The sequence below is a fragment of the Hippopotamus amphibius genome, chromosome 2 (assembly GCF_030028045.1).
Source record: "Hippopotamus amphibius kiboko isolate mHipAmp2 chromosome 2, mHipAmp2.hap2, whole genome shotgun sequence".
In the NCBI taxonomy this organism is placed as follows: domain Eukaryota; kingdom Metazoa; phylum Chordata; class Mammalia; order Artiodactyla; family Hippopotamidae; genus Hippopotamus; species Hippopotamus amphibius.
This window is the reverse complement of record NC_080187.1, coordinates 206,901,132-206,927,125: the sequence shown is the minus strand read 5'-3', so window position 1 is coordinate 206,927,125 and position 25,994 is coordinate 206,901,132. Positions and strand designations below refer to the sequence as shown.

Sequence of the window (25,994 nt, the reverse complement as noted above, 5' to 3'; positions counted from 1 at the left end):
GCAGCATGAGAAATGAGGGTAACTAATCTAAGAATATGGGATTTGAACGTGATCCTATATCCTTCCTCAGTCTTCTCTCAAGCATTCCAACCAAGTGACCTAACGATATGGATGAACACATCCACTTTTGTAAAATAAAATATCACTGGGAATCACAATTTATTGAAATTTAGTAAAAAGTCATTTCCAAAGAATTGTCCTGGAGTAGTGAGGCCATGAATTAAATTAACCAGCCCATCTGAAAAGATGGATTATGGACTGAAGTACTTTGAACACAGGCTTTCAACACCAAAATGTTCGATTTTTTTCCCCACATCACACTTGTCCTTCTGTCTTCTAGTCGTCACTGAATCCTCTCTCGTGTTTGTAATTAAAGCCATATTTACCGTCGTAAACTAAAACTACATTCACCTGAGCTCCTTTTGCTTCATAACCACTGACATAGCGCTGTTTCATTTTTAATGTGCCCCTTAACTTGATGCCAGTAGAAGCAGCAAGCAGTGGTATTTAATATACAAGCACTTCAACTTCCACATGAAATGTTTCACCACACAATTTTTAAAAACACAGGTGTCCTTTGTAACACCTACTGTGGAAGTACTAGAACTCTTTTCTTCACCATCTTGTCATTTTGTTAAGCTTTCTTGGAATTTCTGCTTTGCAGTCGCCTTAATGTCCACTTGTAAGCCACACAAGAAATCAGTCTTCTTGCTCTATAAGCCTGTCTAGGATGACATACAAAAATAGCATTGCCCCACTGGATCTCTTACTTTGTAAACCAGATTTGGCTCTACTGACTTTAGACTCTTTTTAAAAATTACTTTGCTTCTCACTCACTAGTAGCAGTTGTCACTGTTGGATGAGACTAGGAGAGGGGAGGAGCACAGAGCCAGGACAGCTTTGTTAGAATGTCTAATTCCTCAAGGTGACCACCTGGGGACAACACTAACTTGAATTTCCTAATAAGTACATATTTTTAAATAGCCCTCAGAGTAGTTTTCTTTCCCTAATACCCACACCTTCCAATTGAAGGGCAAATTATAAATTTTAATTTCTTGGGCTGCTCATTTTAATTTGACTTTTCAGAAATGCAACAATGAGAGCAAATGTAGTCCTCCTTTTAAGCTATAACATATTGGTACACATTTTATTGGTCTACGATGTGTAATGATAATTGATTCTTATACTTTTTTTCCTATAGACTTTGCTCCTTTAAACTCACCAATAACTGAACCTGTAACGAAGACAAACCTGATAGAACCACATGTTTTGAACAGAAAATGAGGAGACTGCAAACTGCAGCCTGTGCTGGGGGCAGGGACCAGGAGGGTGAGATGCAGACCACACTTGCATCTCCTGCATTAGCAGCCCTTCAGGAATAATCAGGGAACTGTGAACATGGGAGCTTGTCTTACTGCTATGCTACCTCTCCCAACCCTCACTCCCAACTATCTCATTTTAGAAAATCCTCTGCCTCGGGTCCTTCTGCTGGCCTCCATGTGTTAGTTGTCTGCATCAGGGGTGGTAGGAACTCCACCCCCTCCAAAGAGTGCTAATCCAAAATGGGTTGCAGGTGTTTCCAAGGATCAACTTCAGTCCTGATCACATCACATCAGAGGCTGTTGGCTGCTCAGTTCACTCTCCCGGATCATGTTCGTGTTTTCTTTAATGTAGCAAGTGGTACAGTAACTTCTGGCATGGTTTTCTGATCCTTGTCCATTTTGAGCCACAGTGACTGAGTCAGACAGATACAGGACAGGATATGATTCGATCTTCTAACATCACACTAATTATCAGGAATACAAAGTACAGGAGGAACATGGTAAAACCCAGAATCTTGTTCATTCTCCATCTGCACAGTGCGATTGAAGAGATCACAAACAGGAGCATGAGCAAAAGCAAAACAATTGCACAAAACAAGCCATTGCTACTGACTGGAACAGGCTGTAATCCATTGATAAGAGAGAAAAGCATCCACGGAAGGGGCAGGCTGCAAGATGGAAGAAACAATGTGAATAGTCTTCATGTTTCTAATAATCCCGTATACTTAACAGTATTTTACAGTTTACAAAGCACTTATTTTTATACAAACCTATGAAATAGAGCAGAAAATATTCATTCATTTCACAGGGGAGAAAACTAAGGTTCAGGGAAATTAAACAATGTGCCCAAGTACAGCTAATAACTGGGAGAGCCTAGATTAAAACAGGTTTTTCTGGGTCTGAGTTTGTTTCCTTTATACTTCATGACTTCTGTATGACTAACCTAAATCAGGAGATGTGTGACACTCTAAATCTCTAAATCATGACAAGGCCTAGCTCAGGATAATATTTCCTTCCATTCCTTAGTGATCAGGGCTCTTCCATGCCCTTTTACCTGCCACACCCTGCAAACACACACATAAACAAATTCAAATTAAAGAAACCAAAGCCACCACCCAAATCCAGGACATGACTGGGGAAATGAAAATAGTGCAGGTGCTCTGCTCTGACAGAGTTGGGAGGGGAGGGTATGCAAACCTGTACAGGAGGATGCAGCACTTGCTTTGTGTATACAAAATGCTTTTAGAACCTCTGAGCTGGCAAGAGTCCAAATGCAAAGGAGCGGGAGCATCAGGAAGTAAGATTGAGTTATTGCTCCTTCCAGCCCCACCTCCACCACCCTGGGGGTCCGTGAGCAGAGCGTTTGACTGTATTTGCAGTGGAATTTAATGGACTTCATTTTTCAATTCATCTGTAAAGTCCAGTCCCATTTCAGGCAGCATTTTAGTTCTACTGTCTGGCTGTGATGAATGAAGGGAGGATACTTTGTTGCCGTGTAGAACTGATACGGTAAATGCCCTTTTATTCCATGTATAATGAATGGAACCAAAAAAACCAGTAGACAGCCAACACATTGTTTTCCAGTCACTTAATATGCCTTAGAAAGCAACTTTACCACTCACCCCACGGTGATATCAAATATGTTACTGCCCACAGAGCTTGACACAGCCATGTCTCCCAGGCCTTTCCGAGCGACAATCACACTGGTGATGAGGTCAGGAATTGATGTGCCTGCTGCTAGGATTGTCAACCCCATAATCTCTTCAGAAATCCCTATTGTTTCACCAACCTGGTAAACAGTAACAATAATGAGAAACCATGGCAACAGCAGGTGAAAAATCGGAGGCTCTTCAAAGCACCAACTATATACTACTTTGTGCAAAACCAACACCTGTCACGAGTTCACATTCCCTTGGCCCCTGAGGGAGGTAGCGTCACAGCAGAACTAACAGCTGGGGAGATGGGCCGTGGAGAGAAAGAACAGGGCCCCTGCTCAAGGCTTCAGGGAATGACACAGCTCTTGTCCAAACTGGACTAAAAGTCCGCCTATGATACCACTTACTGTCATTCCAACGACAACACGTCTACCATCCCAGAAGAACTGCCCCTCTAAAGACCTGTTCATGTCATATTTCCATTTCCAGAACCACAGGCTCCTGCTATGTGCAAGGAACTTTTTAAGAGGCTGGAGGTAGAAATATGAGCAGTACAACACCGACCCTACTCTCAGCTTGAAAGAGAAAAGTGTGTAGACAATAATACAGCTCTGTGCTAAGTGCAATATTCCAGGTACAACAGAAGAGACATGAGCACTCAGAAGAAGACTGGTTAAATGCCAGAAAGGAAGCAAAACTGAGCTTGCTCTCACGAGTGTGTACGATTTCACCAGGTGGAGAGAAGTGGCGGATACAGGACAGAGAAAGCAGGGAGTGAGGCCAAGAAGGAACAGTCAGCTGGATCAGGTTGTAAAGGGCCTTCTGTCATGCTACAATATGAATACAAAACAGAAGAGCCATACTTGAAAAGCACTACGTTCCCTGGAATATGAAGTCTACTTTTAAGCCTTTACAAACAATGTATAAACTACAAATTCACTTGGTCCTCGCCATTCCCTGGGTACCGGAAATTCACCCTGACAGAAAAAAGTCCTTTTGACCCACTGACGCAGGATTTAGTTCCTGCCGCACACTCACCTGGTGAGCCCACCACACCATGAGGTACGAGAACATGGCTATCCACACGATGGATCCCAGGAAGGTGATAACAAAAAACTTCCTAGCTTCCTGTTTGAAAGTTTGAAAAGGAAGAGAAATAAGTTGCACAAGCTAAAGGTCTTTGGCCCTTCTGAGGGAGCCCCAGAATCAGTGATGAGATCTGCTGGAGGAGTGATGCAGTGGATGTGGAGATGTTTGAGCTGCGATCACTGTCTCCAGTGAGGACCTTGAAAAGGATGGTGTTGGTGGCCCATAGGGGAGTCCAGACAGTAGGGGGTTCAGCAGTCGCCAAACTGAAGAGAGCTATTTGCTTGCCCTAGAACCAGACCAATCTAGGTATTTGGTTTGACTTCAGCGACATCTCCCCACCCTGCCCCTCTCAGGACCCAGAGACAGAATATGGTTTCCTTTTGGGTGGAGTATGTTAATCAGTCCGCCTATAAATAGGAAGAGCAAGTAGAAATAGCACTTATCACCCTGGGTCTTCACAATATCCCTGTGAAATATGGAGGGTGTGCCGTGGCACCGTTCCCATATTAAAATCAAGAAACTGAGATAGAATTCAAGGAGAGATTAGTTCACATTGCTTACGGTGATGGAAACAAGCACGTTCTAGGGCCTCCCAAGCCCATCAGTATGTCCCCTTAGGTGCATGGTCCCCTCTAGAGCTGCATATTCCATCCCAGATCCTCTGTGTGGTTGAGCCCTGCCAAGCTGGTTTGCCCTGTCCCTTCCCTCCTCTTGAGTGGCAGTGCCGAGAGACCCCACAGCCTCCCTGGGGATAGACAGCCTGGGAAAGACGGGCAAACTCACCAGCCTCCGCACGTCGGGCACCGTCAGCCACAGTGGGAACACAATGGGCAGGAGAAAGAGGTAAATGGCTTGCTTCTGCCTGGTCTCAGGCCATTCCAGCGACAAAGGCTCCTCATTTTCCGCCTCTTCTTCCTCCTCCTCCTCTTCCTCCTCCTCTTCCTCCTCTTCCTCTTCTTCATCTTCACGCTCACCTCCCTCACCTCCTTCACCTCCCCCTTTACCATCTATACCTTTCTTGTCATCTTTGGCTTCACTTTGATTTTCAGCATTCAATTCCTGCTCTCCAGTTTCACCTTCATCACCTTTCATTTCACCATCTTCTCCTGCTTGGATTTCACCTGCATCTTCATCATCTCCTTTCCTTTCTGCCTGGATATCACCATCACTTTCATTCTCTCCTTCTTCTTCACGTTCACCTTCTAGTCGAGCTTCACCTCCACTTTGCTCTCCAGTTTCACTTTCACCAGGAGCTTCAACCTCATTACTTGTCCTTTCACCTGTGTTCTCAGCTTCAGCCACATCTCCCTGCAATCCAAAGCCAAAAGATTAATGGGAAATAACCTCTCTGCTTGTTTCCTCCCCAGTTTCTCTCCATTTTTTTGTTGTTGTTGTTCTTCTCAGAATGTATCTAAAAGCTTGAGTATAACGAGAAAACTAGTGCAGTCATTCAGCAAAATTTCCTTCACAGCACTCCTACCCAGTGGTTGTCTGGTCTTTATTTGATCATTTCTAGGGATGGAGAACTCACCACCTCAAGTAGCTTCTGCATCTTGACAACTCTGATTGGTTTGAAGTCCATATTTTTACCAAAGTTCTACCTGCTGTGTATAGGTTTACTCTTTGGAGCCACACAGAACACACTTCCATGAGACAGCTCTCTTTGCTGGGTGAAAGATTCCCAGGTCCTTCTACAGTTCCCCAATACTATGGCCTAGAGCCGCCACTCCTTCTTGGTGAACTCATTCTAGTTAGCTTATATCCCATGAGGAGGCTTCTAAAACAACACAGAACACCTCACAGAGTCGAACAGGATTATCACTCCTCTTATTTTAGATACTATGCTTCCATTAATGTTGCCTAAGATGGCATGATATCTTTTGGTGGTTCCATTACATTGCTGAATCCACTAAAAGTCCTCAACTGCTATATTACCTTATGTGTATAAAGTGATGATGATACCTATATATTGAGGGTTTTTCAGTGCCAGGCAGCATGCTAAGTGGTATAATAATAACAACAACTAGCACTTAGTATGTTTCATGAGTCAATTAATTTATGATATAGATAGAACTAAACCCATCTGACAGATGAAGAAACTAGGGTACAGAGTAGTTAATAACCTGCTCATGTTCCACACAGCTTGTAAGTGAGGAAGCTGGGATTTGAATATGGATAGTCCAGCTCTTGGCTTCTTAACCACCAAGCTACCCTGCTCTGCAAATGCCAGGGCCAAATGAGAGCTTTGGTTCCCAAACCTGGTAGCCTGAGAACTTATTAGAAAATACAGATTTCCTTGCCCCACCTGGACCAACTGAAGCAGAATCTCTAGGACTGGAGGCCAAGAATCTATTTTAATATGCTCACAAGTGCTTCTAATAAATGCATCTGTAGACCAGTATTTGGGAACCATGGATTGACCCCATGCACTCTAAAAGCCATTGATTCTGAGGGTCCTCTGATGAGGCTCCTAAATGACTGGATTGGCCCAATCCCTTGAGCAAATGATCTGGTCTATGTGGTCATCCATAACAGATTTCACGACACTGCCAACCCCCAAGGGATGCTCAGTGATTCTCAACTCTGCTGCATATTAAAATCACCTAGAGGATTTAAAAACATTCATGCCAAGGACCTACCCTAGATATCCTGCCTTAACTGGTTGAGAGTGGGCCCTGGGCAATTTTTTAAAGCTTCCCCAAATTATTGTAATATGCAACCAGGGTTAAGAACACCCAATGAAGATGTCAAATAATATCTGTGAGGCCTGAAGATTTTGAGTCTGAAATAATTCCTGCCCTCCCTCCCCACCCTCATCAGGAGAGAAGGCTTCTTGGAGGAAATGACAAATCATTTAAATTGATAGGTATAGGAGTGTCTGCTCAGCCTGCACCCTCTTCTCTAACAACTGTCACTGTGAACAGCCCCTGACGGATGGCTCCCTTTTCCCACGTTGGAGTCAAAACACCCCACCTCTCCCTGCCACAGCTGATTGGACATAGGTTGGATCCCTGACCTATGACCTGGTTTGAATGGATTTTCTCTCTTCGGAAACAGGGAGCCAGTCACCGATGGATCCCCTGGACAACTGGAGGACCGGGGTAGTGGTTTAGATCTACATGTGCTAATAAGGAAGCAATGGAGCCAGGCTGCCAGGAGAGACTGAGTGATAAAGCCTGCACACAGAGAAGGGGACAGGAGGGAGGGCAGGACATGGATTGAGAGGCCATCAGGCTCACAGATGCCTTCTCAGGCCTAGGTCCAACTCCTTGTGGGACTAAGCTTCACTTCCTGCCCTGGAATTCCAAGAGATACCTCTGTATCTTCTTAATCCCTTTTACTTGAACCAGCCTACTCAGGACACTCATGCTACCACTGAAGATATCTTAGACACTGAACCCAAAGTTGCTGACTTAAGGATGAGGTATAATTGAGTGCTTCTGGGTGTCGAATAGAAGAGAAAATCAAGGATGGAACTTGTAAACTAAATGCTTATTTACTGTCAGTCACTGAACCCTTATTGAGCACTGCCATGTGCAGGGCATTATGTTTCTTGGTGGGAAGACAGAGACAACTCAGACTTGGACCCTGCCTTCAGGAACCTCACCACGTCGCAGGGGAACTAAGAGAGATTCATAAATACAGTACAAGGAAGACAGTGATAAGAGCCCTAAGAGAGGAACAAAGTATGATGGGCGTTCACATTGAGGGGATCAGGGAAGGTTTGTGGCAAAAGAGACATTTACACTGGCTTGGAGGAGTGGGTGAGATTAGGGTATATGAAGATGTGGAGGAAAAAGGCATTCTAGAGGGAGGAGGCCATGTGAGCCAAGCCCTGGAGGTGAAAAAGTATGGAGGCAAGAAGTTCAGTTTGGCTGGAACAAGGTGGAAGGAGATGCTGTGAGCCTGCAAAGGCAGCAGTGTCAGGACTCAGGCAGCCCTGTGAACGAGGCTGAGGTGCCAAGAAGGTCCCAAGACCTGTGCCCAGCAACCTTCCCGCTGCATTTCAAGCTGCCTGGTCTCACTGTCCCCTAGTTGCTGACAGACCCTCCCCCTGCCCCAACAGTTATCCTTGTTTTTTATACCATGCGACAATTGGCAACACGTTCTCATATATATTATCTCACTCACACTGACGTATTACAGTGAATTACCTGGTCCCATGAGGTATTTGATCTTCAAAGAAAGGGCAATGCTCACCCCAGAAGAATGAACCTCAAATAGCATTTCCAACCTTCAGAAAGGACTGGTTTTTGATGGGCAAATCCTCCCCTGGGCCTCTCAAATTCCACCACCGGGGAAGAGGCTTGTGCCTACCTGGCTGCCAGGATCCTCCTCCTGATCTCCCTTGACATCTGGAGCAGGGGCTGGTGTGACCGTGACCGCAGGGAGCTCGGCTGCCTCCTCCTCTTTAAAGGATAAACATGGGATAGGTCAGAAGAGTGTGCTGGGTTCTGAGGGCAGCTGGCAGAGACTGGTGAGAGACGCTACAGAGATATTGGACTTGTCCACTTCAGGGTCTCAGAAGGCTTGTTGGGGGAATTTCTCGTTAATGGGAAACGGAAACTGATGTGATGTGAATTGTTACTGTCCTGCTCACAGAGATGTCTGCGGATGAGAGGACAGCTGGGAAGTGGCTCTACTGCTCTCCCTGGATTCACAGACATCTCCATCCTGGCACTGTAGCCAAAGATACTGTGAACAGCTTGAGAGAAGGCAAAGCCCCACCCCTCAGCGCCTGACCCTTCCTGCTACCAACTGCACGGAGAGGAGCCCGATGATTTCAAAGGCAGCAGCTAGGGAGCCTCGGAACAGGATTGTGGGAAAGGGAGAATTGGAAAGTCTGGAGATCTGGGTTCAGGTACAGGCTCTCTCACTTCTTGGGCAAGTCACTTGACCTTTCCGAGCCTCAGTTTCCTTGTCTTTAGAATGGGAACAATGACTGCTGCTCTACCTCCCCCTGAGAGCTGCTGGTAGATCAGGCAGGGCTGGAGTGCTGTGCAGAGCCCACAGGGCAGTAGCTGTCTCACTCCCCTGTCCCAGCTGCCACACAGATGCTGGACATCTGTGTCATCAGACCCCTGATGGCCCTCCCTCACTAGGGTTGCTGGTTTCAGACCAATTCCCTAGCAGCACTGTCCTTGTGTAGAAATGACAGGAGGAAGAAATAGAGTCCAATAGAATCTCACTTGGTCGACAAGATTTAGCAAAAAAGAAGTAGAAGTTCAACAACCCCTGCCAGGCCTTGCCTACCCCGTGTGAGGAGAGTGCGGAGGGAGCTGTATGGGCCACCCTCAGGCCTGAGGCCACGTCAGGAAGGGAGCACCCTGTAAGGAGGAGGCCAGAGTACAGTGGGCACAGGGCAGCACCAGCCCATCACTCCAGCTGACTGGCTCAGAGAGAGCACGAAGCGCGCCCAGTCCCTGGCTGACAGGAGGGAGGAAGGTGGCAGGAGAGAACCCATTGGTCTCACCATCCTCTCACCTTCTCCTTTGTTCTCTGTTTTGGCCTGAGGCTTGGCTTTGGCCTCCTGATTCAAGCTCTCCTCCCCCTTGTCCTTGGAGGGCCGGGCTGTGAATGAGAAAGGAAACACATCTTATCCAAGACCACAACATCCCTGGTACACCATTCAGTTAGGTTGGTCAGCTGACAGCCAGAGCAGCTGAAGTGGGTGGAAAGAGGCTGGCCTGGAAGTTGCAACATCTGGATTCTGGTCCTCCTAGGCTTGTTCATGGTGCCCAATTCCCAAACTTTTGCCTTAAATTCCCTACATTGTCACTAACTGGCTATGGCCTTAGGCTAGTCACGTCTGCTATCTAGGCCTATTTCCTTTCTGATAAAATGGCATGGTTGGACTTGGGGCAACAAATAGGATTTATTTCATGAACTCAAGTGATGGCTGCTCGAGTGCTGAATTGAGAATTCTGATCCAAGCTTGGCAGGAGAGTCCCATGATTCATTGGTGATGTCTGCAATAGGCAGGGAATGGAGAAATAATGGCAGGGAGATATTTTGCCATCTTTGGACTAGACTGTCTATAAGGTCCTTTGCAGCTTACTTTCTATGAATTTACTAGAAGCTTTGCTGTGGCCCCAGGGGCACTACTGGTGGCCATGTTCATGAGCTTCCCCTCTCCAGTGGGAAAGGGGAAATAGCTGATCACCAAGCTCCCTGCCACACTCCTTTGACTCCAGACACCTGCAGCCCCAGCAGAGCCTCCTTCCAGATGCCTGTGTACACTCTGTGCCTTGCTGGTAGTCCATAGGGCATCGTGCACAGAATAGTGCTGCCCTGATTTCCAGAAAAGAAAAATGGGGAAGTCAACCCTCTTTCAATATGACTATGTTCCAGGCAACGTGCGAAGTGCTGTACACGTGTAATTTCAAGCTGAGAGGCACAGAGACTGAGGGGCAGGGGCTCATGGGGTCCTCCTCACAGCTATGTCATCCGTGAGGGTAAGGACAATGGCACAAGTGATAGAATAAAGTGGAGCCATGGGGTCTATTCTGGGTTCCAGGTTGGCTCTGCCCTGCAAGTGCTAGGTGACCTTGGGAAACCTGTGCACCTTCTCTAAGCCTCAGTGTCCCCTCTCTAAAAAAGCAAGAATGTGATGTACACAGAGCAGTGATGCGGGGGTCCATGAGACAAAATAAATATAAAATAGTTCAACTGCTGCAATTAAATATTGCTATGTTAGATTGGATTCTGGAGCCAGATGCCTGGGTTTGAATCCCAGTTCTGCCACTTGCTAGCTGTGGATCCAGCTGGGTGATCCTCTGTACCTCAGATTCTTCACCTATAAAATCTTACAGAGTTCTTGAAGGAATAAATGAATTTATATATGAATGTGCTTAAACCACTGCCTGGCACCTAGAAAGTACTACATAAGTTTTAGCTATGACAGCAATGATGAGAGCAGCTGTTCCACCCAGGAAGCAACTCTGCACTGCTGAGGCCCAGCATTCTAGAGGGTTTGAGTTAGAAGGGACCCTGAAGATCCTCCAGTCCATCATATAGGCAAACTGTGAAGGTTTGGGAATCAAACTCTGCCTGGGTCCAGGATGGGCAGGACACAAAAACAGGTCTGGAGTTCCCTTCTCTCAACCTGTCTCCGTTTAGGTTGGTTGAGCTGCAGCTGCCTCTGGCAATAGGCTGCATCCTGCAGAGCCCTCACTCTGGTATGTGTGGTCCCTCGAAGCGTCCTGGTGGGCCTGCTCAGCAGGTCCCGTCCAAACTGAGATGTCAGGAGGTGGGCACTCCACTGCCTCCCTCATGCAGACAGCTCCTGTGCCCCCTTGGCACTGATCAAGCACTGCAGTCTTCTGTTGGACAACATATAACTTATCAAAGGGCCCCCCTGGTTCCAGTCCTGGTGCTGAGAATACCTGCTGACAGTTGGCTGGAGGGGCTGGCAAGAAAATCAGGTTCCCCTCTTTCCTTCTCCCTCCTCATCACACACCCTAGCCTGTCATCTGCCATCCCGCTGAGGAAAGCAGGTTAGCTGCAGGGCTTCTCTCTGTTTCTCTCTCTGTGTGTCTCTTTCTTGTCTCTCTCATACACACGTCTGAGTGAAATCACCAGAAGCATGGGATTCTGGAGAGGAAAAGCCCTTTCTGAGGATAAGAATTCAGACCATGGATCAGCTCTGTGGAAAGAGTCGGAACGCTTAGAAAGGGTGGAAACATCTGGACAGCCATCTGGAAACAGCATATGGAAATACAAACATGTATCTGGAAAGTGCTGGGAACGAAGGCCTTGCCCCCAGCCCTGCGCGATCCCAGCCCCTCCTGGGTGGAATCTCAGGGTGCAGGATCAGGGCCAGCTTCTCTGAGCAGGACTGCATCGCAGGCACACCAGCAGTCCTTCCCCGGGAGGGCAGTTCCACGCCCGCCACGCACCCACACAGGGTACCAGGTGTGCTTATCTTCTTGGGGATGACTGCCGCTGGCTCCCCTAGCACTTGTTTCCTCACGTGGCCTCTCAGCTCTCAGTGCCGCCGGATCACCTCCTTAGTATCAATCTCCTCTGACCTCGGCCTGGCCTGGACATCACATAATCCTGTTAGGACAAGTAGGCCAGCGGATTGCTGCTGGTCACGGCAGTGGCCCAGGCAGGGGGCCCTGCAGTCACATTCAGGAGAAGGTCTTTATCTTCAGGACTTTGCTAGAGTCAGTGATTCCACAAGGAAGGCCAGGCCTAACCCAGGGATACAGCTTCCTTCCGTGTATCCAGGCCAGATACACCCCCAGCACTGATCACCCGCAGGCTGCCCCAAGCTGCAGACTCCACTCTTGAAACCCCAGGGGTACTGTTCTTCTGGAGCTGACACGGGGGTGGCCTCTCCCAATGTCTGCGGAGGCTCACCTTGAGGATTTTCTAGGGAAGGTTTGATCGCCTTGTCTTTGACTCTGCTTTTCACAGTACAGTATACTTGTTTTAAACCACCAACAACCCAACATCATATGTGAAGAACACTTCAGGGCCTGAGAAATTCTGAGGCCCCTAAAATTTGTGCCTGGGGCTCACGGGTCAGTCTCTGGTGTCACATTTGACTCAGTCCTCAGCCCCCTGCTTGACTGCACTCCAATGCCTTGGCTTCTGCCCAAAGGCCAGCATTTCCTTGATGGGCCTCATGCCTGGGCTGCAGTTCTGCGCCAGTATCCCAGCAACACAGCTGCCCCAGGAGAACGGGAGCATGCCTGAGGATGCCCTTTAGGGGCCTGTGAAACATGTTGGAGGCAGCTCTCTGGGGAAGCGCAGCAGAAGGCAGGACTTAGTAAGGTAGATGGTGAGAATCCCAGCTGCCTGCCTCATCTGTCAAGCTGGACATCAGCCCCCACTGCACTCTGGATCCTCACCACGCCCAAAAGTGGTCCTGGTGGCCCCCAGGGTGTCCTCTGGGATTCCTAGCTGGGGGAGGGGTCAACAGGCTTCCCAGGACTCCAGTGCTGAATACAGAGCAAAGGGAGGTACCCTTCAGAGTTTCCAGATGTGGGGCCTCACAGGAGGTGCTCCCAGAAGTTGCCCTGGCCACACCATCTGGCTGGAGACTCTGTGGGCCACTGGGGCTGACTCATGGGAGTGGGCTTTGCAGGGAAGTCAGTGAGGGCAGCTCCAACATAGACCAGTGCAGGGCACATGACACTCATGGCCTCGCTCACTGCAGATGAACCCTTTCATTTCGCAGGAGGGACATGGAGACAGGGAGGCAGTGGGATGTGGATTCCTGAGGACTTCAGCTCCTCAGGGCCCACTCCTGGTGACTCTTCCCAGACTGCCTGCCTTTACCACCCACTCTCCTCTGCGAACTCTCTTCCCACTCCCACCCTCACTCCTCCCGCTGCCTCTCAGTTTCACAAGTCCCAGTTCTTGTCCAGCTGCAGGAGGGAAGGAGTGAACAGGGCGACCACGCAGGTCTGGGCAGGCCTTGCTTACCTTCCCCGAGAGGGTCCAGGCTGTGGAGCATGAGCTGGTAGATGGTGCTGCGGATGGTGCTGTTGTGCAGAGAGGCCGAGCTGCTCCCTCGGGTCAGCACTGACGAGAGCTGAGTGGGAGAGAGCCGCCCAGGCCTCAGTAGGCTCCTGCCCGAGCCAGGAGAGGAGCCACACGGGGGCCTCACTAACCCGCCTCCCTCCCATAAAGATCAGCCCAAAAGCACAGGAGCCTTATCCTGGTGACCCCTCCTCCTTCACCGCAATAGGAGAGTTACAGTGCTTTCTTTCTCAGCCTCCCCTCAACTCTTCCATGACTGGCTAATTCTACATACCAAGTCATTCCCCAAGCTCTTGACAGACAGCAGATAAGGTTTATTAAGGACACCACATTACTGAGGGTTTGTCCATCCCTACAAGTACACCCTCAAAGAAACACTCTCACCCACGCACCTCACAGACAGCCCCACTTGTGCATGGGCACAGCCCCTTACAGTCCACAAAGAGCATCCCGGTGCTTCATCACTGCCCCACCCCCAGATATAAGCAAGGCTATGACCCCACCTACAGAAAAAGGAATGAAAACTCAAGAAGACTGGGTGGCTTATCCAAGGTCTGTGGGGCATAAATGAAAGAGTTAAGACCAGCACCTAGGTCTTCTGATTCCAGCCCTTTCTTCTCTACCTGCATGCTCAAGGGACCGTCACAGGTGCACAGACACGCACATAGACACAGATGTGACACACACTCATTCTTAGTGTTAAAAAAGAGACGACAGGCCCAAAATGGAGTCACTTGTGCTCTGCCCACATCACCAAACTGAAACATAAAATACCTAACCTGCCTGCAGTTTCAGGCCCTTCCAGGAATGGACTCTTAACCAGTCAGTCTGGAATTACCTGGTTAGCACACTAGTGAGGTAGACCCCTGCCATCCCCCAAAGGAAGGTGACCTTGCCTGAAACAATCTGGAACTCCTTTCTATGTGCTAGATGGGATGCTGCCCAATACATGAATCATTGAATAAGAGCCAATGTGATCTTTAAATTTACTCACTAGAATTTTTTTTCTTTTTTAACAACAGTGACACACATAGAAACATCATCTGATTTACAAGGGAACATCCAGGGTCAGACAAACTGCTTTTTTAGTCCCTCCCCCCCCCCCCCCCCCCCCCCCCCCGCAATCAACCCTCTGGATCTGAACTCTTCTGCCATCTAGTGGCTATGGTAACACAATACTTCACAACAGGCTGAGGGATTTTCCTAAAATGGGGGAAGTTTCATTCAGGCCCAGCCTCTTCTCTCTAAGGTCCCCCTACTTCTTCCCAAATGCCCCATAGGCCAAAGGCAGCTAAGATACAGTTTCTCTTAGTTCTGGGGCATTCCAAAGCCACAGGTAATTAGGCTTTTAGATCAATCATCAAGTGTTGAGGCTAAGAAGTGGGACTTGAGTTCATCTAATCCAGTCATTTTACGGATGCAGAATCTGAGGCCCAAGCTCACACAGGCAGTGAACAGTGACATTCTGGACTTAGCTCCCACACTAGCGCCTCCTCCAAGGTCACCTGAGGTGACAATCCCTCTGGCTCCTCCCTGCCTTATCCTGGCAGCGTTCCCAGGAGCTTCCCAGGCCTGAGCCCAGCCCAGGATCCCCGGCATCAGGGCCACAGCGTCCCCGTCTGTGGTCGTCCTCTGAGACCCTGCAGTGTCCCCACTGGGCAGACTCCTCTTGGCACCCACCTTAAGCTTCTTGTTATCCTGCTGCTCATCCACCACAACTGTCCCATCGCCCAGCTGCAAACAGGGACAGGAGTCACAAGATGTTTAGAGAGACCCTCACCCTTTCTCCCTACTTCCCTCTCTCTCCAGGGAGCCCTTGTGTGGGAACACAGAAACACACCCAGAGATAACATGACCTCAGAAAATATTTTAACATGTCCAAGCCCCCAGCCTGGCCTTCCACAGTCTGGCTTCAGCCTGCACGCAGTATTCCCATTCATATGAGTCCACTCACTAAAGTCCAGTAACACCAGATACAGCTGTCTTTCAACCCCTCAAATACGCCATCCTCTTTACCCACCTCGAGACCCTCATCACACGGTCCTTCCTCCTCTGTTTGGAACACTTGTTCCTCCACTCCTCATGTTTCAGGTCTCCACATACGTGTCCCCTGCCTTTGGGAAGCTAAGGTGCCTATCTAATTCTCTTTTATGGACTCCTGTTCTTTTCCATCATAGCACTTTCCCCAATTTATTTGTATGTTATTTGTATGTTGTCAAACACAAACAAATTGACTGTCCTACTAGCATCTTGAAGGCAGATTGTCTGTTTCATTCATGACACATTCTTGTATGTCAAGCATGAGAACACTGTCGGGCACTTAATCAAGGGTTCAATAAATACTGGTTGAATGAGTGATGACTGAAGTCTCCTACGTATACCTAACCTATTCCAGCTCCCAGTCCCTTGTTCATGCCTTTCCTCTCTGCCTCAAATGCCTTCTCCATTCCTCTATGCCTACCAAATTTTCAGAAAATTCAAGGTGATTTCCTATACAAAGCTTTCCCAGATGGCTCCTTTCACCCCCACCCCAACCCTCACTCCAGCTCTCTACAATACCTCTCTCCTCGAAAGCTGTATAACAATAGTAGACACACTTGTGATACCAAAAATCTGGCTCTACAATCAAATAAGTGCTGGTGTCCTGGGAAAGCTGTAGGGCAGCCAGCTGGAGAAGGGGACAGACCTAGAAAGCCCAAGATGAAGAATCGTTAAGCCCACAGTACTTACTCTCTGGACCACTAGCTTGCCACTTTGCATTTACTGTTTCATAATACCATTCGAACTTTAAAAAAAAATCATTGTTGCTCACATATATTAGTAGTCTACCCAGCTAGACTTCATATTTTTTTGAACTATAATACACTCTGTTCCCCTAACCTGTGGCATAGTGTCTTGCACATAGCAGATGCTCAGTAAAGGACAGCTGAAGGAGTAGAGATGCCAAGTTCCCTCTAGTGCCATCTTCAGAGAGCAGGGTCTCCAATGACTGCCCTGTCTTCACCTTCCCACTGCTTCGCCCACCCCACCAACCTCTATGGCCAGAAGTAGGACTGGACTTGCTACACGCCCATCTCTGCCTGATCAGAAAATACAGAAAATATTGCCTGATGCAGGGCCAACCACCCATCCAACGCCCAATTTGTTCATTCATTCAGTTCTTAATTTCTGAGTACCTGCTGTTTACCTGGCACTGTGCTAGTGCTGTAGGGATACAAAGATGTTTAGGGCATGGATTCTATTTACAGAAAGGAATTGAGACCAATGATAACACCAACACATGACAAAGCAGAATGTGCCTGAAGAAATGAGAGGCATAGATAAAGGTGCTGTGCTGGATGGACATGGAAGCCTTCTAAAAGTGAGTGAAATTTGGGTAATCTTTGAAAGACAGGAGAGTTTTGAATGCTTGGATACACACTGTTGAATGACTGAACGAACAAATGAACGAACGTACAGATGAATGAAACAAAGCAGAAATAACCAATCTAAATATGAAGGGGTACTGTGGATTTTCTGAACAAATCCCCTGACTCTTTCATGATACTGGTATACTGCAGGCTACAGCACTAAACCCCACTGGCCCAGCCACCTCACCATTTATCATGTCTAACTCTCACCCAATGAGTTCTTAGAAATACAAGAGGCTAGGCTACCCTTTGGGATGGCTGGTTCTGTCCACAAAAGGGCAGGAGAGACGGACTGTCCCACGAAGCACATGCCTAATGATTTCTCTTCCATTCAGATCTATTTAAATCAAAGTACTTCTTTATGGGTTCACTGTTCACTGCACATATCAACATCTTCTACCCTCAGTATGCACTTCTAACTTTCTGAAGCCTTTCACGTGCACTTTCTCATTCAATATTACTAACTCTATGAAGCACACAAGGCTAGTATTATTATTGCTATTTCGGCAGATGACAACACTGAGATGCAGAAAGATCCTGGGACTTGCCCAAACTCACAACAATAGTGACAGAACCCCAATCTCCTAATCTCTATTCAGAGGTTTGTTTTTGTTGTTGTTTTTACTAAATCACAGTTCTTTTGCCAAACATAAGTAAGGAAATGAAGTCAAGTTTATATATGGCTCTGTTTCAAATTACTGACATTTCAGGCAAATGGATGTAAATGTTTGTCTACATTTGAGTGTGACTGATGGGTCCATATATGGGTAGTGGTACCAGCAAATAGGTAGAGTATGCCCTTATTAGAAAACACAGTCCCACATCCATCCCTCACACCACACCAATCATCCTCCTCCTTCTTCAGCCCCACCACCCCCACCTTCTCCCTCTCCTCATGAAAATTAGCCAAGGGGCTGAGAAGACCAAAGAAGATGTCTTCATGCCAGCCAAGCCCCCAACACCTGTGATGCATCTTGATGAGGATGAGCAGCAGGATCCCTTGCAGCCATTCATGGGTACCTGTGGTCGTGAAGAGGGCAACCCCTCAGGGAGCTTGTCCTCCTGACCTCCAATTCCTATCTCCCACTGATGTAGCAGTTAATCACTGCCCTCTCCCATTCTAGACCACCCATGATACAGTTCCTGAACTGCACATTCTAGTCTGTGATTTTTCTTTTTAAAACATTCATTCAACAAAGATTTACTGAATCCCTGGTCTGAGTCCTACCTTCACTGAATACAGTCTAGCACCCTGATCCACTCATTTGTCTAGGCTGGAAACCCAAAAGTCTACCCAAATTCCTCCCCCTTCCCTCACAGCTCACAGACAACTAACTGTCAGACCTAGTTCCTGAAAGTCCTCAAATTTGGCCTCATTTCTCTACTCTCCTGCCTACAGTCCTGCAACAGCCTCCTGACTCCTGGTCTATTCCTCTTCTGGTTCATCGTTCACCCCTCGGCCAGAGTGATTTTCTAAGCAAAGCACATCATGTCCCTCTCCTGCATCCTGGGGGCTCAGTGTCTTCAGGAGGGAGTCCACACTTAGCTGAGCACGTTCCAGCCTCCTGCTTACCTCCAGTCTGATGCTGTCCAATAGCAACAGAATGCAAGCTACACGTGTCATTTTAAATTTTTTAGTAGCCACATTTTTTAAAAAGTAAAAGAAACAGGTGAAATTAATTTTAATAATGTACTTTATTTAACCCAGTATATCACAATTATAATTCAACATATAATCACAATTATAATTCAACATATAAAAATATTAATGAGCTATTTTATCTTTTTTCTCATACTAACCCTTTTAAACTCAATATATATTTCATACTTTCAGCATATCTCAATTCAGACTAGCCCCATTTCAAGAGCTCAGTAGCTACATGTAGCTAGTGGCTTCCATACTGGACAGTGCAGCTATGGTTTCTTCACCCTCTCTTATTCCCCTGGCCTTTACACATGCCTAGAAGACTCCTATCCCTTCTTTAGTCAGCCAATGCCTGCTTGTCCTTCAAGATTTAGCTAAGCATCACCTACTCTAGGAAGCCTTCCTTGATTTTCTGTTGAGATGACCACTCTTGGCAGTGCTGAACCCCTCAGCACTTACCTATGTCTTTGCACATGATATGGTAAATATGAGTCTTACTTTCTGTCTTCCCCACTAAGGGGTATTTATTATAGAACGGATGAAGCTTAAACTTCAGGGCCTGTCTCCCCTAAGCAAACCCTTTCCAAGGCCTCATATTTAATTTTGTAGCAATAGTTTTATATTCCTTATCTTAGTGTCAGACCCCACAAAACCTGGATCAACTCCTGCTCTTCTGCTAGGTTGAGCTCCTTGAGGGCTGGGACTGTGCCTTATTTCTCATTGTATCCCCAGACCCTACACAGGTCTCATACAAAGAGACTCCATATGAATGCCAAATGAATGAACACCAGAGTTCTTGGGCTAATCTCTCTCTCTCTCTCTCTCTCTCTCTCAGAGTAGCATCAGCAGGTCCTTGATTTTAATAACCATATATTTGTTGGTGATTCACAAATTTCTGTTTCCAGCCCTGACCTGTTTATAAGCTTTAAGCCCATTTGTGCAATTGCCTCTTAGACATATCCACTTGGAAGTGACATAAACAGTCAAACTCACCATTCCAGAGTGGAAACTTTTGAGTCTCCCTAAACCTGTTCTTCCTGTAGTCTTCCCTTTCTCACTAGATGGCGCCAACATCCACCCTGCTGCTCAAGCCAAAAACCTTGGCTTCCACTCACTCACCCTCCGCATCCACACCAACACCAAGTCCAGATGATTCTGTCTTCAAAATATCTCTCACAGATACACACACACTGAATAACCATAACAGCCTCCTAACTGGACTCCCTGCTTCTACCCTTGCACGCCTACCATTAATTTTTTTTTGTACACAGCACTTAGGGAGTGACCTTTTAAATATGACTCCTCACTACATCATTTCCCATTGAACTTCAAATAAAATCCAAACTCAGTACCTAATCCACAGGACCATGATGAAGCAGCTCTCATCCCCGTCTCTAGTGTTATCCTATACCACTCTCCCCTTATTCACTAACCATACTGGCCTCCAATTCTTTCCTCTAATGCACCAAGGTCTTTCTCTGCTCTAAGCCTTTGCAAATACGGTTTCCTCTTTTTCCCCTATGGAGCATGGGGAAGAATTCCAGAAGAATTCTCATTCTGCAGGTGTCTACTTGGACTTCTTCTCCTCCAAGAGGCCTCCCCTACTTTCCCTCGCTAAAGAGGGCCCACTTCCTACAGTCACTCTCCATCACATGCACTGCTTAGTTCCTTCACAGAACTTTTCATATTTAGAAATATGTTCATTTATTTTACTTGTTTACCACCCATACGCCCACTCCTCCACACTAAAACATTTTCTGTTAGTTTTATATTTCCAATTTATTCAGGTGGCAGAGCATCTAGAAATCATGCTGTTCTTTGTAGAACACCATGAATATCTAATTTCATATTTAATCTCATCACATACACTAGGAAAAAAGATTACTCTGTTGTACAAATACATGTAAAATCTACAAGCATACACACATCCAAGGAAACAACAAGCTATTCTACCAGGCATGATCAGATGTTTGAGTTTTTCTGTTAATATTTGTTTGTTTCTTATGCATGCATTTTATCATCTGCTAGCACCCACCAGCAGATGAATGCTGAAAGCTTAAGAAAATTTGATGAGGAAAGAAGCCTTAACAGTAAGAATTTGATTCTTACCATATTTTCCTGACAACTGGGGGGAAGCTGACTATTATTTAATAAGTTAGGGAATTCCCTGGCTGTCCAAAGGTTAGGACTCCACACTCTCACTGCCAAGGGCCTGGGTTCAATCCCTGGTCAGGGAACTAAGATCCCACAGGCTGTGTGGTGCAGCCAGAAATAAAAAAAAGAAGTTAGAGGAGGGAACCCCTCAGCCTAGCTAGGATGAGTTCTTTGGGAGCACAGTGGATTCCCTGCAACCTAGCAAGGGCAGGCCCACAGAGGCAAGAAGGGCCCTGGTGGCTGCTTCCTGTCCACAACAGCCCCTGTCCATACAGCAGACAGTTGGCTGTCTGGCAGGATAGGCCACTGGTGTAATTGTTAACCCTCACAAGAAAGGGAGGACTGGTTCCTAAGGAGGTACCAGGTTTGTCTGCGTGGGGTTCTTGTTGGTTGGTTTCATAAAAACCCTGCCAAGAAGAAAACAGACTGCAATGCACTTAAGAAAGAGTGGCAGACTTCTTCCTGGAGTTTCACATTCTTGAGTATTCCTGGGGGCAGAATGTGGATATGAGGTTTCCAAAGGAGCCCGGAGCAGTCTCAGTCTCCGCCTTGCACCCCTTTTCACCACTGGTGCCCCCACAGGACTGTCTTACCAATCAGCATCTCATGCAGATGGCCAGTCCTTTCTAGCTAAGCTCTCTCTACAAAGAAGGGCCCATGATCCTTCAAATACAAATAAGGCTTTTCAGCCAGGCTAGAGCCTCAACTTTGGCTTTCTGAAACTATACATGGTCAAGAAAGGTCAGATATTTATCATTTGGGGCCAAAACAAATTTAACACTGAGAGCTTCAAAACCGGGTAAAAATGCTTCAGAGCAAGCTAAGTTAGACTGTGTTAACTATACAAACATTTACCACTTCTTTATTGGGTTCATAAAAGGCATCCTCAAACCAGTACATGTCAGTTTGACAATGTTGTCTGAAATATTTTTAGCTGTGATTTTTTTTTTTTTTTTGCAGCCAATGTCAAAAGATAGACTCTAAAATAGTTACTATGTGTCTATATTCGATGACATCATTTTTTTTTTCTGGAAATACTCAAGTGAATCCTGATTAGAATTATTCACAAAAAAACCTTTACCCTGGTTTTAGATTATCAGAGCAGAATAAAAAGTAAAGTGGAAGGTCCTCCAGCTGAGAAACTCCACAGATATCAGTTGGGTGGATATTTGATAAGAAAATGGGTCATTCTCCGCTGATCTTATGTCTCCAAATTGTTCAGGTAGGAGAACACCTGCGATTAGGTTGCTCTTAGTAAAACACCACAGGGTTGTTCCTATTTGTTTACTTATTGTCTGTGGCTGTTGTCATGCTACAACAACGGAGCTGAGTAGCTGTGATAGAGACTATATGGCCTGCAAAGCCTTCAATATTTACTGTCTGACCCTTTACAGAAAGTCTGCCAACCCCTGCACTAGTTCATCCCATTCACTTTACAGATGAGCAATGTGAGACCTGGAAGAAAAGCAAAGTGACTTTGTAGCACTTGCATAGTGTTCCCTTTATCAGTTACTTTTGTCAATGCCTGTCCCTTCTGTACTGAAGGGACATGATCTTTTTACTTCCCACACTGCTTTTCATTTAAGTGCTTAATAATATAGGTTTGTGGGGACTTCCCTGGTGGCGCAGTGGTTAAGAATCCGCCTGCTAGTTTATTGTATGCCAATTATATCTCATTAAAGTTCTTAAAAAAAAAAAGAATCCCACTGCCAATGTAGGGGACACAAGCTCAATCCCTGGTCCTGGAAGATCCCATGTGCCTTGGAGCAACTAAGCCCGTTAACCACAACTACTGAAGCCTGCGCGCCTAGAGCCCGTGCTCCACAATAAAAGAAGCCACTGCAATGAGAAGCCCGCGCACTGCAAGGAAAAGTAACTAAATAAATAAGTAAATAAATAAATAAAACAGGTTTGTGGAGTTTCACTGACTTGTCCAGGATAACAGGAAAAGTTAGCAGTGGATATTGGGTTAAAACCCAGATAAATGGACTCATGAACCGGTGATAAGGACCACGAACTAGCTGTGTAACTTTGGCTGAGTTAATTATCCTCTCCGAGCCTCACAGTTTCCTCATCTGCAAAATGGCAATAACAATCTATTCTTGCAGGGTTTTTTGTTTTTTTCTTTTTTGGCCGTGCCGCACAGCTTCTGGGAATCTCAGTTCCCCCACCAGGGCTTGAAACTGGGCCATGACAGTGAAGGCCCAGAATCCTAACCACTAGGTCACCAGGGAATTCCCCTCCTGCAGAGTTTTTATGAGAAACTGTCAAGATAATATACACATGTCATAGACCCTCCACAAGTATGGATTCCCTCCCTGACTCCTTTTTCTCCATAAACTGGAAACCCTGACCTGTTAGCATTCCAGTTTCTGAGGAAACAACCAAATACTTGTGGAGCTTCTATCAGGGATGAGACCTTGGGCTTAGCCCTTTGGGAGATACAAAGATTATCTCCCCTATTTCGTGGCAATGATAAGCCTAACATTGTGGCCACACCTCACCCCAGGCTGCCAACAGAGGAAGGGAGAGGCCCAAGTGTCTTTCCTGTTCCTGTTTCTCTCCAGGAAGGAGCTGGCTCCCGCTGCCCTCTATTTCTCTTCCCCCTGCTTAAACTTCTGAGTTCAAACAGCTGCTGAGACTTCCTGAACAGCTGTGGCTCTGCCTTCTCCTCCTCAACCCTCCTCCTGGACTCCTACCAGTCTGTCTGGCCTTTCCCCATTTCTCTTACTTCCTTACCCTTGGGGTACGGCTGACTGAATAAGCCCAGTTTCCCTGACCCCCTGCCTTCTCAAAGAGAAGCCCAAAGAAGGAACCCATTAGTCAGGGAAGCGGTGTGAACTGATGTGTCAGTGTGAGTGAGTGAGTAAGCAAGCCATGTTCATTTTCATAGTTAAAGTTTCATAGTTAAAGTAAGATAATTTGCAGGGGTAAGTACATATTCTTGCATAAATCACAAAAATGAATATAAACACAGTTTACTAGATCAAAGATTGGATTTTCAGAGAAAGAATGGCTTGCCTCAGTCTGTCAGAGAAAGAAGTACAGGATAATTCACCTGCCTCTAACAAGATCATAGGTCTTGGGCAGCCAAAAACAGATATAATGATACAAGCAAAGTCAGTTACTGCTCTCTCTGGCTATAAGAAACCTGGGGTGAATGTCCATCAACAGATGAATGGATAAAAAAGATGTGGTACATATATACAATGGACTATTACTCAGCTGTAAAAAGCAACGAAACTGGGACATTTGTAGAGACGTGGATGGACCTAGAGACTGTCATACAGAGTGAAGTGAATCAGAAAGAGAAAAACAAATATCGTATGTTAACACATATATGTGGACTATAGAAAAATGGTACAAATCAACCGGTTTGCAAGGCAGAAATAGAGACACAGATGTAGAGAACAAACATATGGACACCAAGTGGGGAAAGTGGGGAGGGTTGGGGGGGTATGAATTGGGAGACTGGGATACCAAATTGTACACTCTAAATATATGCAGTTTATTGTATGTTAAAAAAGAAAAAAAAGAAACCTGAGGTGAAACTCCAAATCCAGATGTTTTTAAAAACCATTTCAAAATAGCTATAGTTTTTTAATTATTTGGACTAATTTTTTTTATTTTTATTTATTTTTTTAAGAACTTTTATTGAGATACAGTTAACATAGAATAAACTGCATATATTTAGAGTGTACAATATGGTATTCCAATCTCCCAATTCATCCTGGACTAATTTTTAGAAGGCAGTTGTTAGTGCTAGAAAGTCCTAATTATAGGTTTTCAATTTTAAATAAATATAAATTTACTTTCAAGGATAGCCAGTAATTCAACCTGTTTGTTTCTTTTTAATAATGCTGATAATTAAAATTCATACTCGGTCTGTTTCAATAAATAGATAAGAACAGTTGTAATCAGTACTGCTCTCTCTGGTTGGCAAAGAACTGCTACTAAAGGCTTTGAAGAATCTTTTAAGTAAGTTACAAATCCTCTTTTGAAATCATGATTATGCTTCACTTGCTTGGCAAGCTTTGCTTTGATGGTCTAGTTTTGACAAGATTGAAAATTGAGAATTTGCAGAGTTTAAATAAAAACAGAATTACTATGAAGTACTGGGAGGCAAGTCAGAGGCATTTTGAAAACTGCTGCCCTAATGTACACAACATTAGATGCTTTCTCAGACAACAGTGCCAAGCTTCATGGCCACCCTCCAGCAAAGCCTGCTCTGAGAACTTCATTAGGAGGGAGGCCCCTGTTTCCTCATATTAAATGAGGTAATGCTCTGAGCCTCCCTTTCTTTTTTAAGCTTCTGGCTTCTCAGAGCAGTCATCTGGAGGGAAATAGTACTGAATGGGGAGTTAGGATACCGGGTTCCCATTCCAGTGCAGATGCCTTCTGGCTGTTCAACCTTGGGCAGGATATTTCTCCTTTTGGGGCCATCTGCAAAAAATGTACTAACTGGAGGTCAGTTAACCAGATCAGAAAAACAACTGCTGTGCTGGGCCTGACAGAACTGAACTTGCTTAGACACAGAACGTTAGCGACAACTGTTAGAGCTAAACAGAAACTTTTCATGATTAGTCGGACTCTGTCATTTCCTCCAGAGATGGGAAAGGACCTGGGCAAGATCACACAGAGGCAGAACTGGAATAGAATCCAGGTTTCCTGACTCTCAGTTTTGTGCTCTGAAAACCACACGTATCTCAAAAGTCCTAAAGGAAGTATACCTCATTTCCTTTGTATCACGTATCTCCAAGACATGTTGCTGCGTTTGGTCTCCATCCTGCCCACTCATCAAAACTGCACTGGATTAAGCAGCTAAATCCTTCCACTCTTTGCATGCAAAATTCTGCTCACACTAGTGGCTTCTCTGAGCTCTGAAACAGGCAGGCTATGAACCAACCTTTGCCCAAACTCACCCTTTAGGAGCATGAGAGAAATGGGGCCTGTGTTCCCCTAGGGTACCCTCACTTTGGATTCTCAAGGAACAAAACTTTGGGATGAGACCACCTCCGCAATTAAATTTCACTATCCAGATTATTGAATCATGCAATCAATTCAGCAGGAAGGTACCTCACAGGGGCAGAGAAATTCTTGGAAAGGAACTGTGGAGTCAGAAGATAGCCCCAGAGTTGGAGCTCTCAGTATCTGGTCTCCAGTCAGCACAGAGAGACGGCTCTACACCCAGGGCTGGCCTGTCAGTGGATGAGTGGAGCTCCCACCT

General features: G+C 46.1%; 2 protein-coding genes across 5 annotated transcripts in view; one reads left to right on the top strand and one right to left on the bottom strand.

Annotated features, from left to right (window-relative positions):
• The window catches only part of INTS14 (integrator complex subunit 14), a 90,524-nt gene that overhangs the window by 4,435 nt on the left and 60,095 nt on the right, over positions 1-25,994 (top strand). The gene's annotated exons all lie outside the window — the stretch shown is intronic.
• The window catches only part of SLC24A1 (solute carrier family 24 member 1), a 45,075-nt gene continuing 20,821 nt past the window's right edge, over positions 1,741-25,994 (bottom strand). Inside the window, exons 6-13 of one of the 4 annotated variants that reach the window (XM_057722904.1) lie at positions 15,239-15,292; positions 13,502-13,610; positions 9,551-9,637; positions 8,384-8,475; positions 4,850-5,374; positions 4,016-4,105; positions 2,945-3,111; positions 1,741-1,990 (exon numbers count right to left, since the gene is read on the bottom strand). In XM_057722904.1, the coding sequence (XP_057578887.1) occupies positions 1,741-1,990; positions 2,945-3,111; positions 4,016-4,105; positions 4,850-5,374; positions 8,384-8,475; positions 9,551-9,637; positions 13,502-13,610; positions 15,239-15,292 (1,374 nt within the window). The remainder of the gene's footprint in view (positions 1,991-2,944; positions 3,112-4,015; positions 4,106-4,849; positions 5,375-8,383; positions 8,476-9,550; positions 9,638-13,501; positions 13,611-15,238; positions 15,293-25,994) is intronic. The other 3 variants (XM_057722906.1, XM_057722907.1, XM_057722908.1) reach the window with 3 other exon arrangements.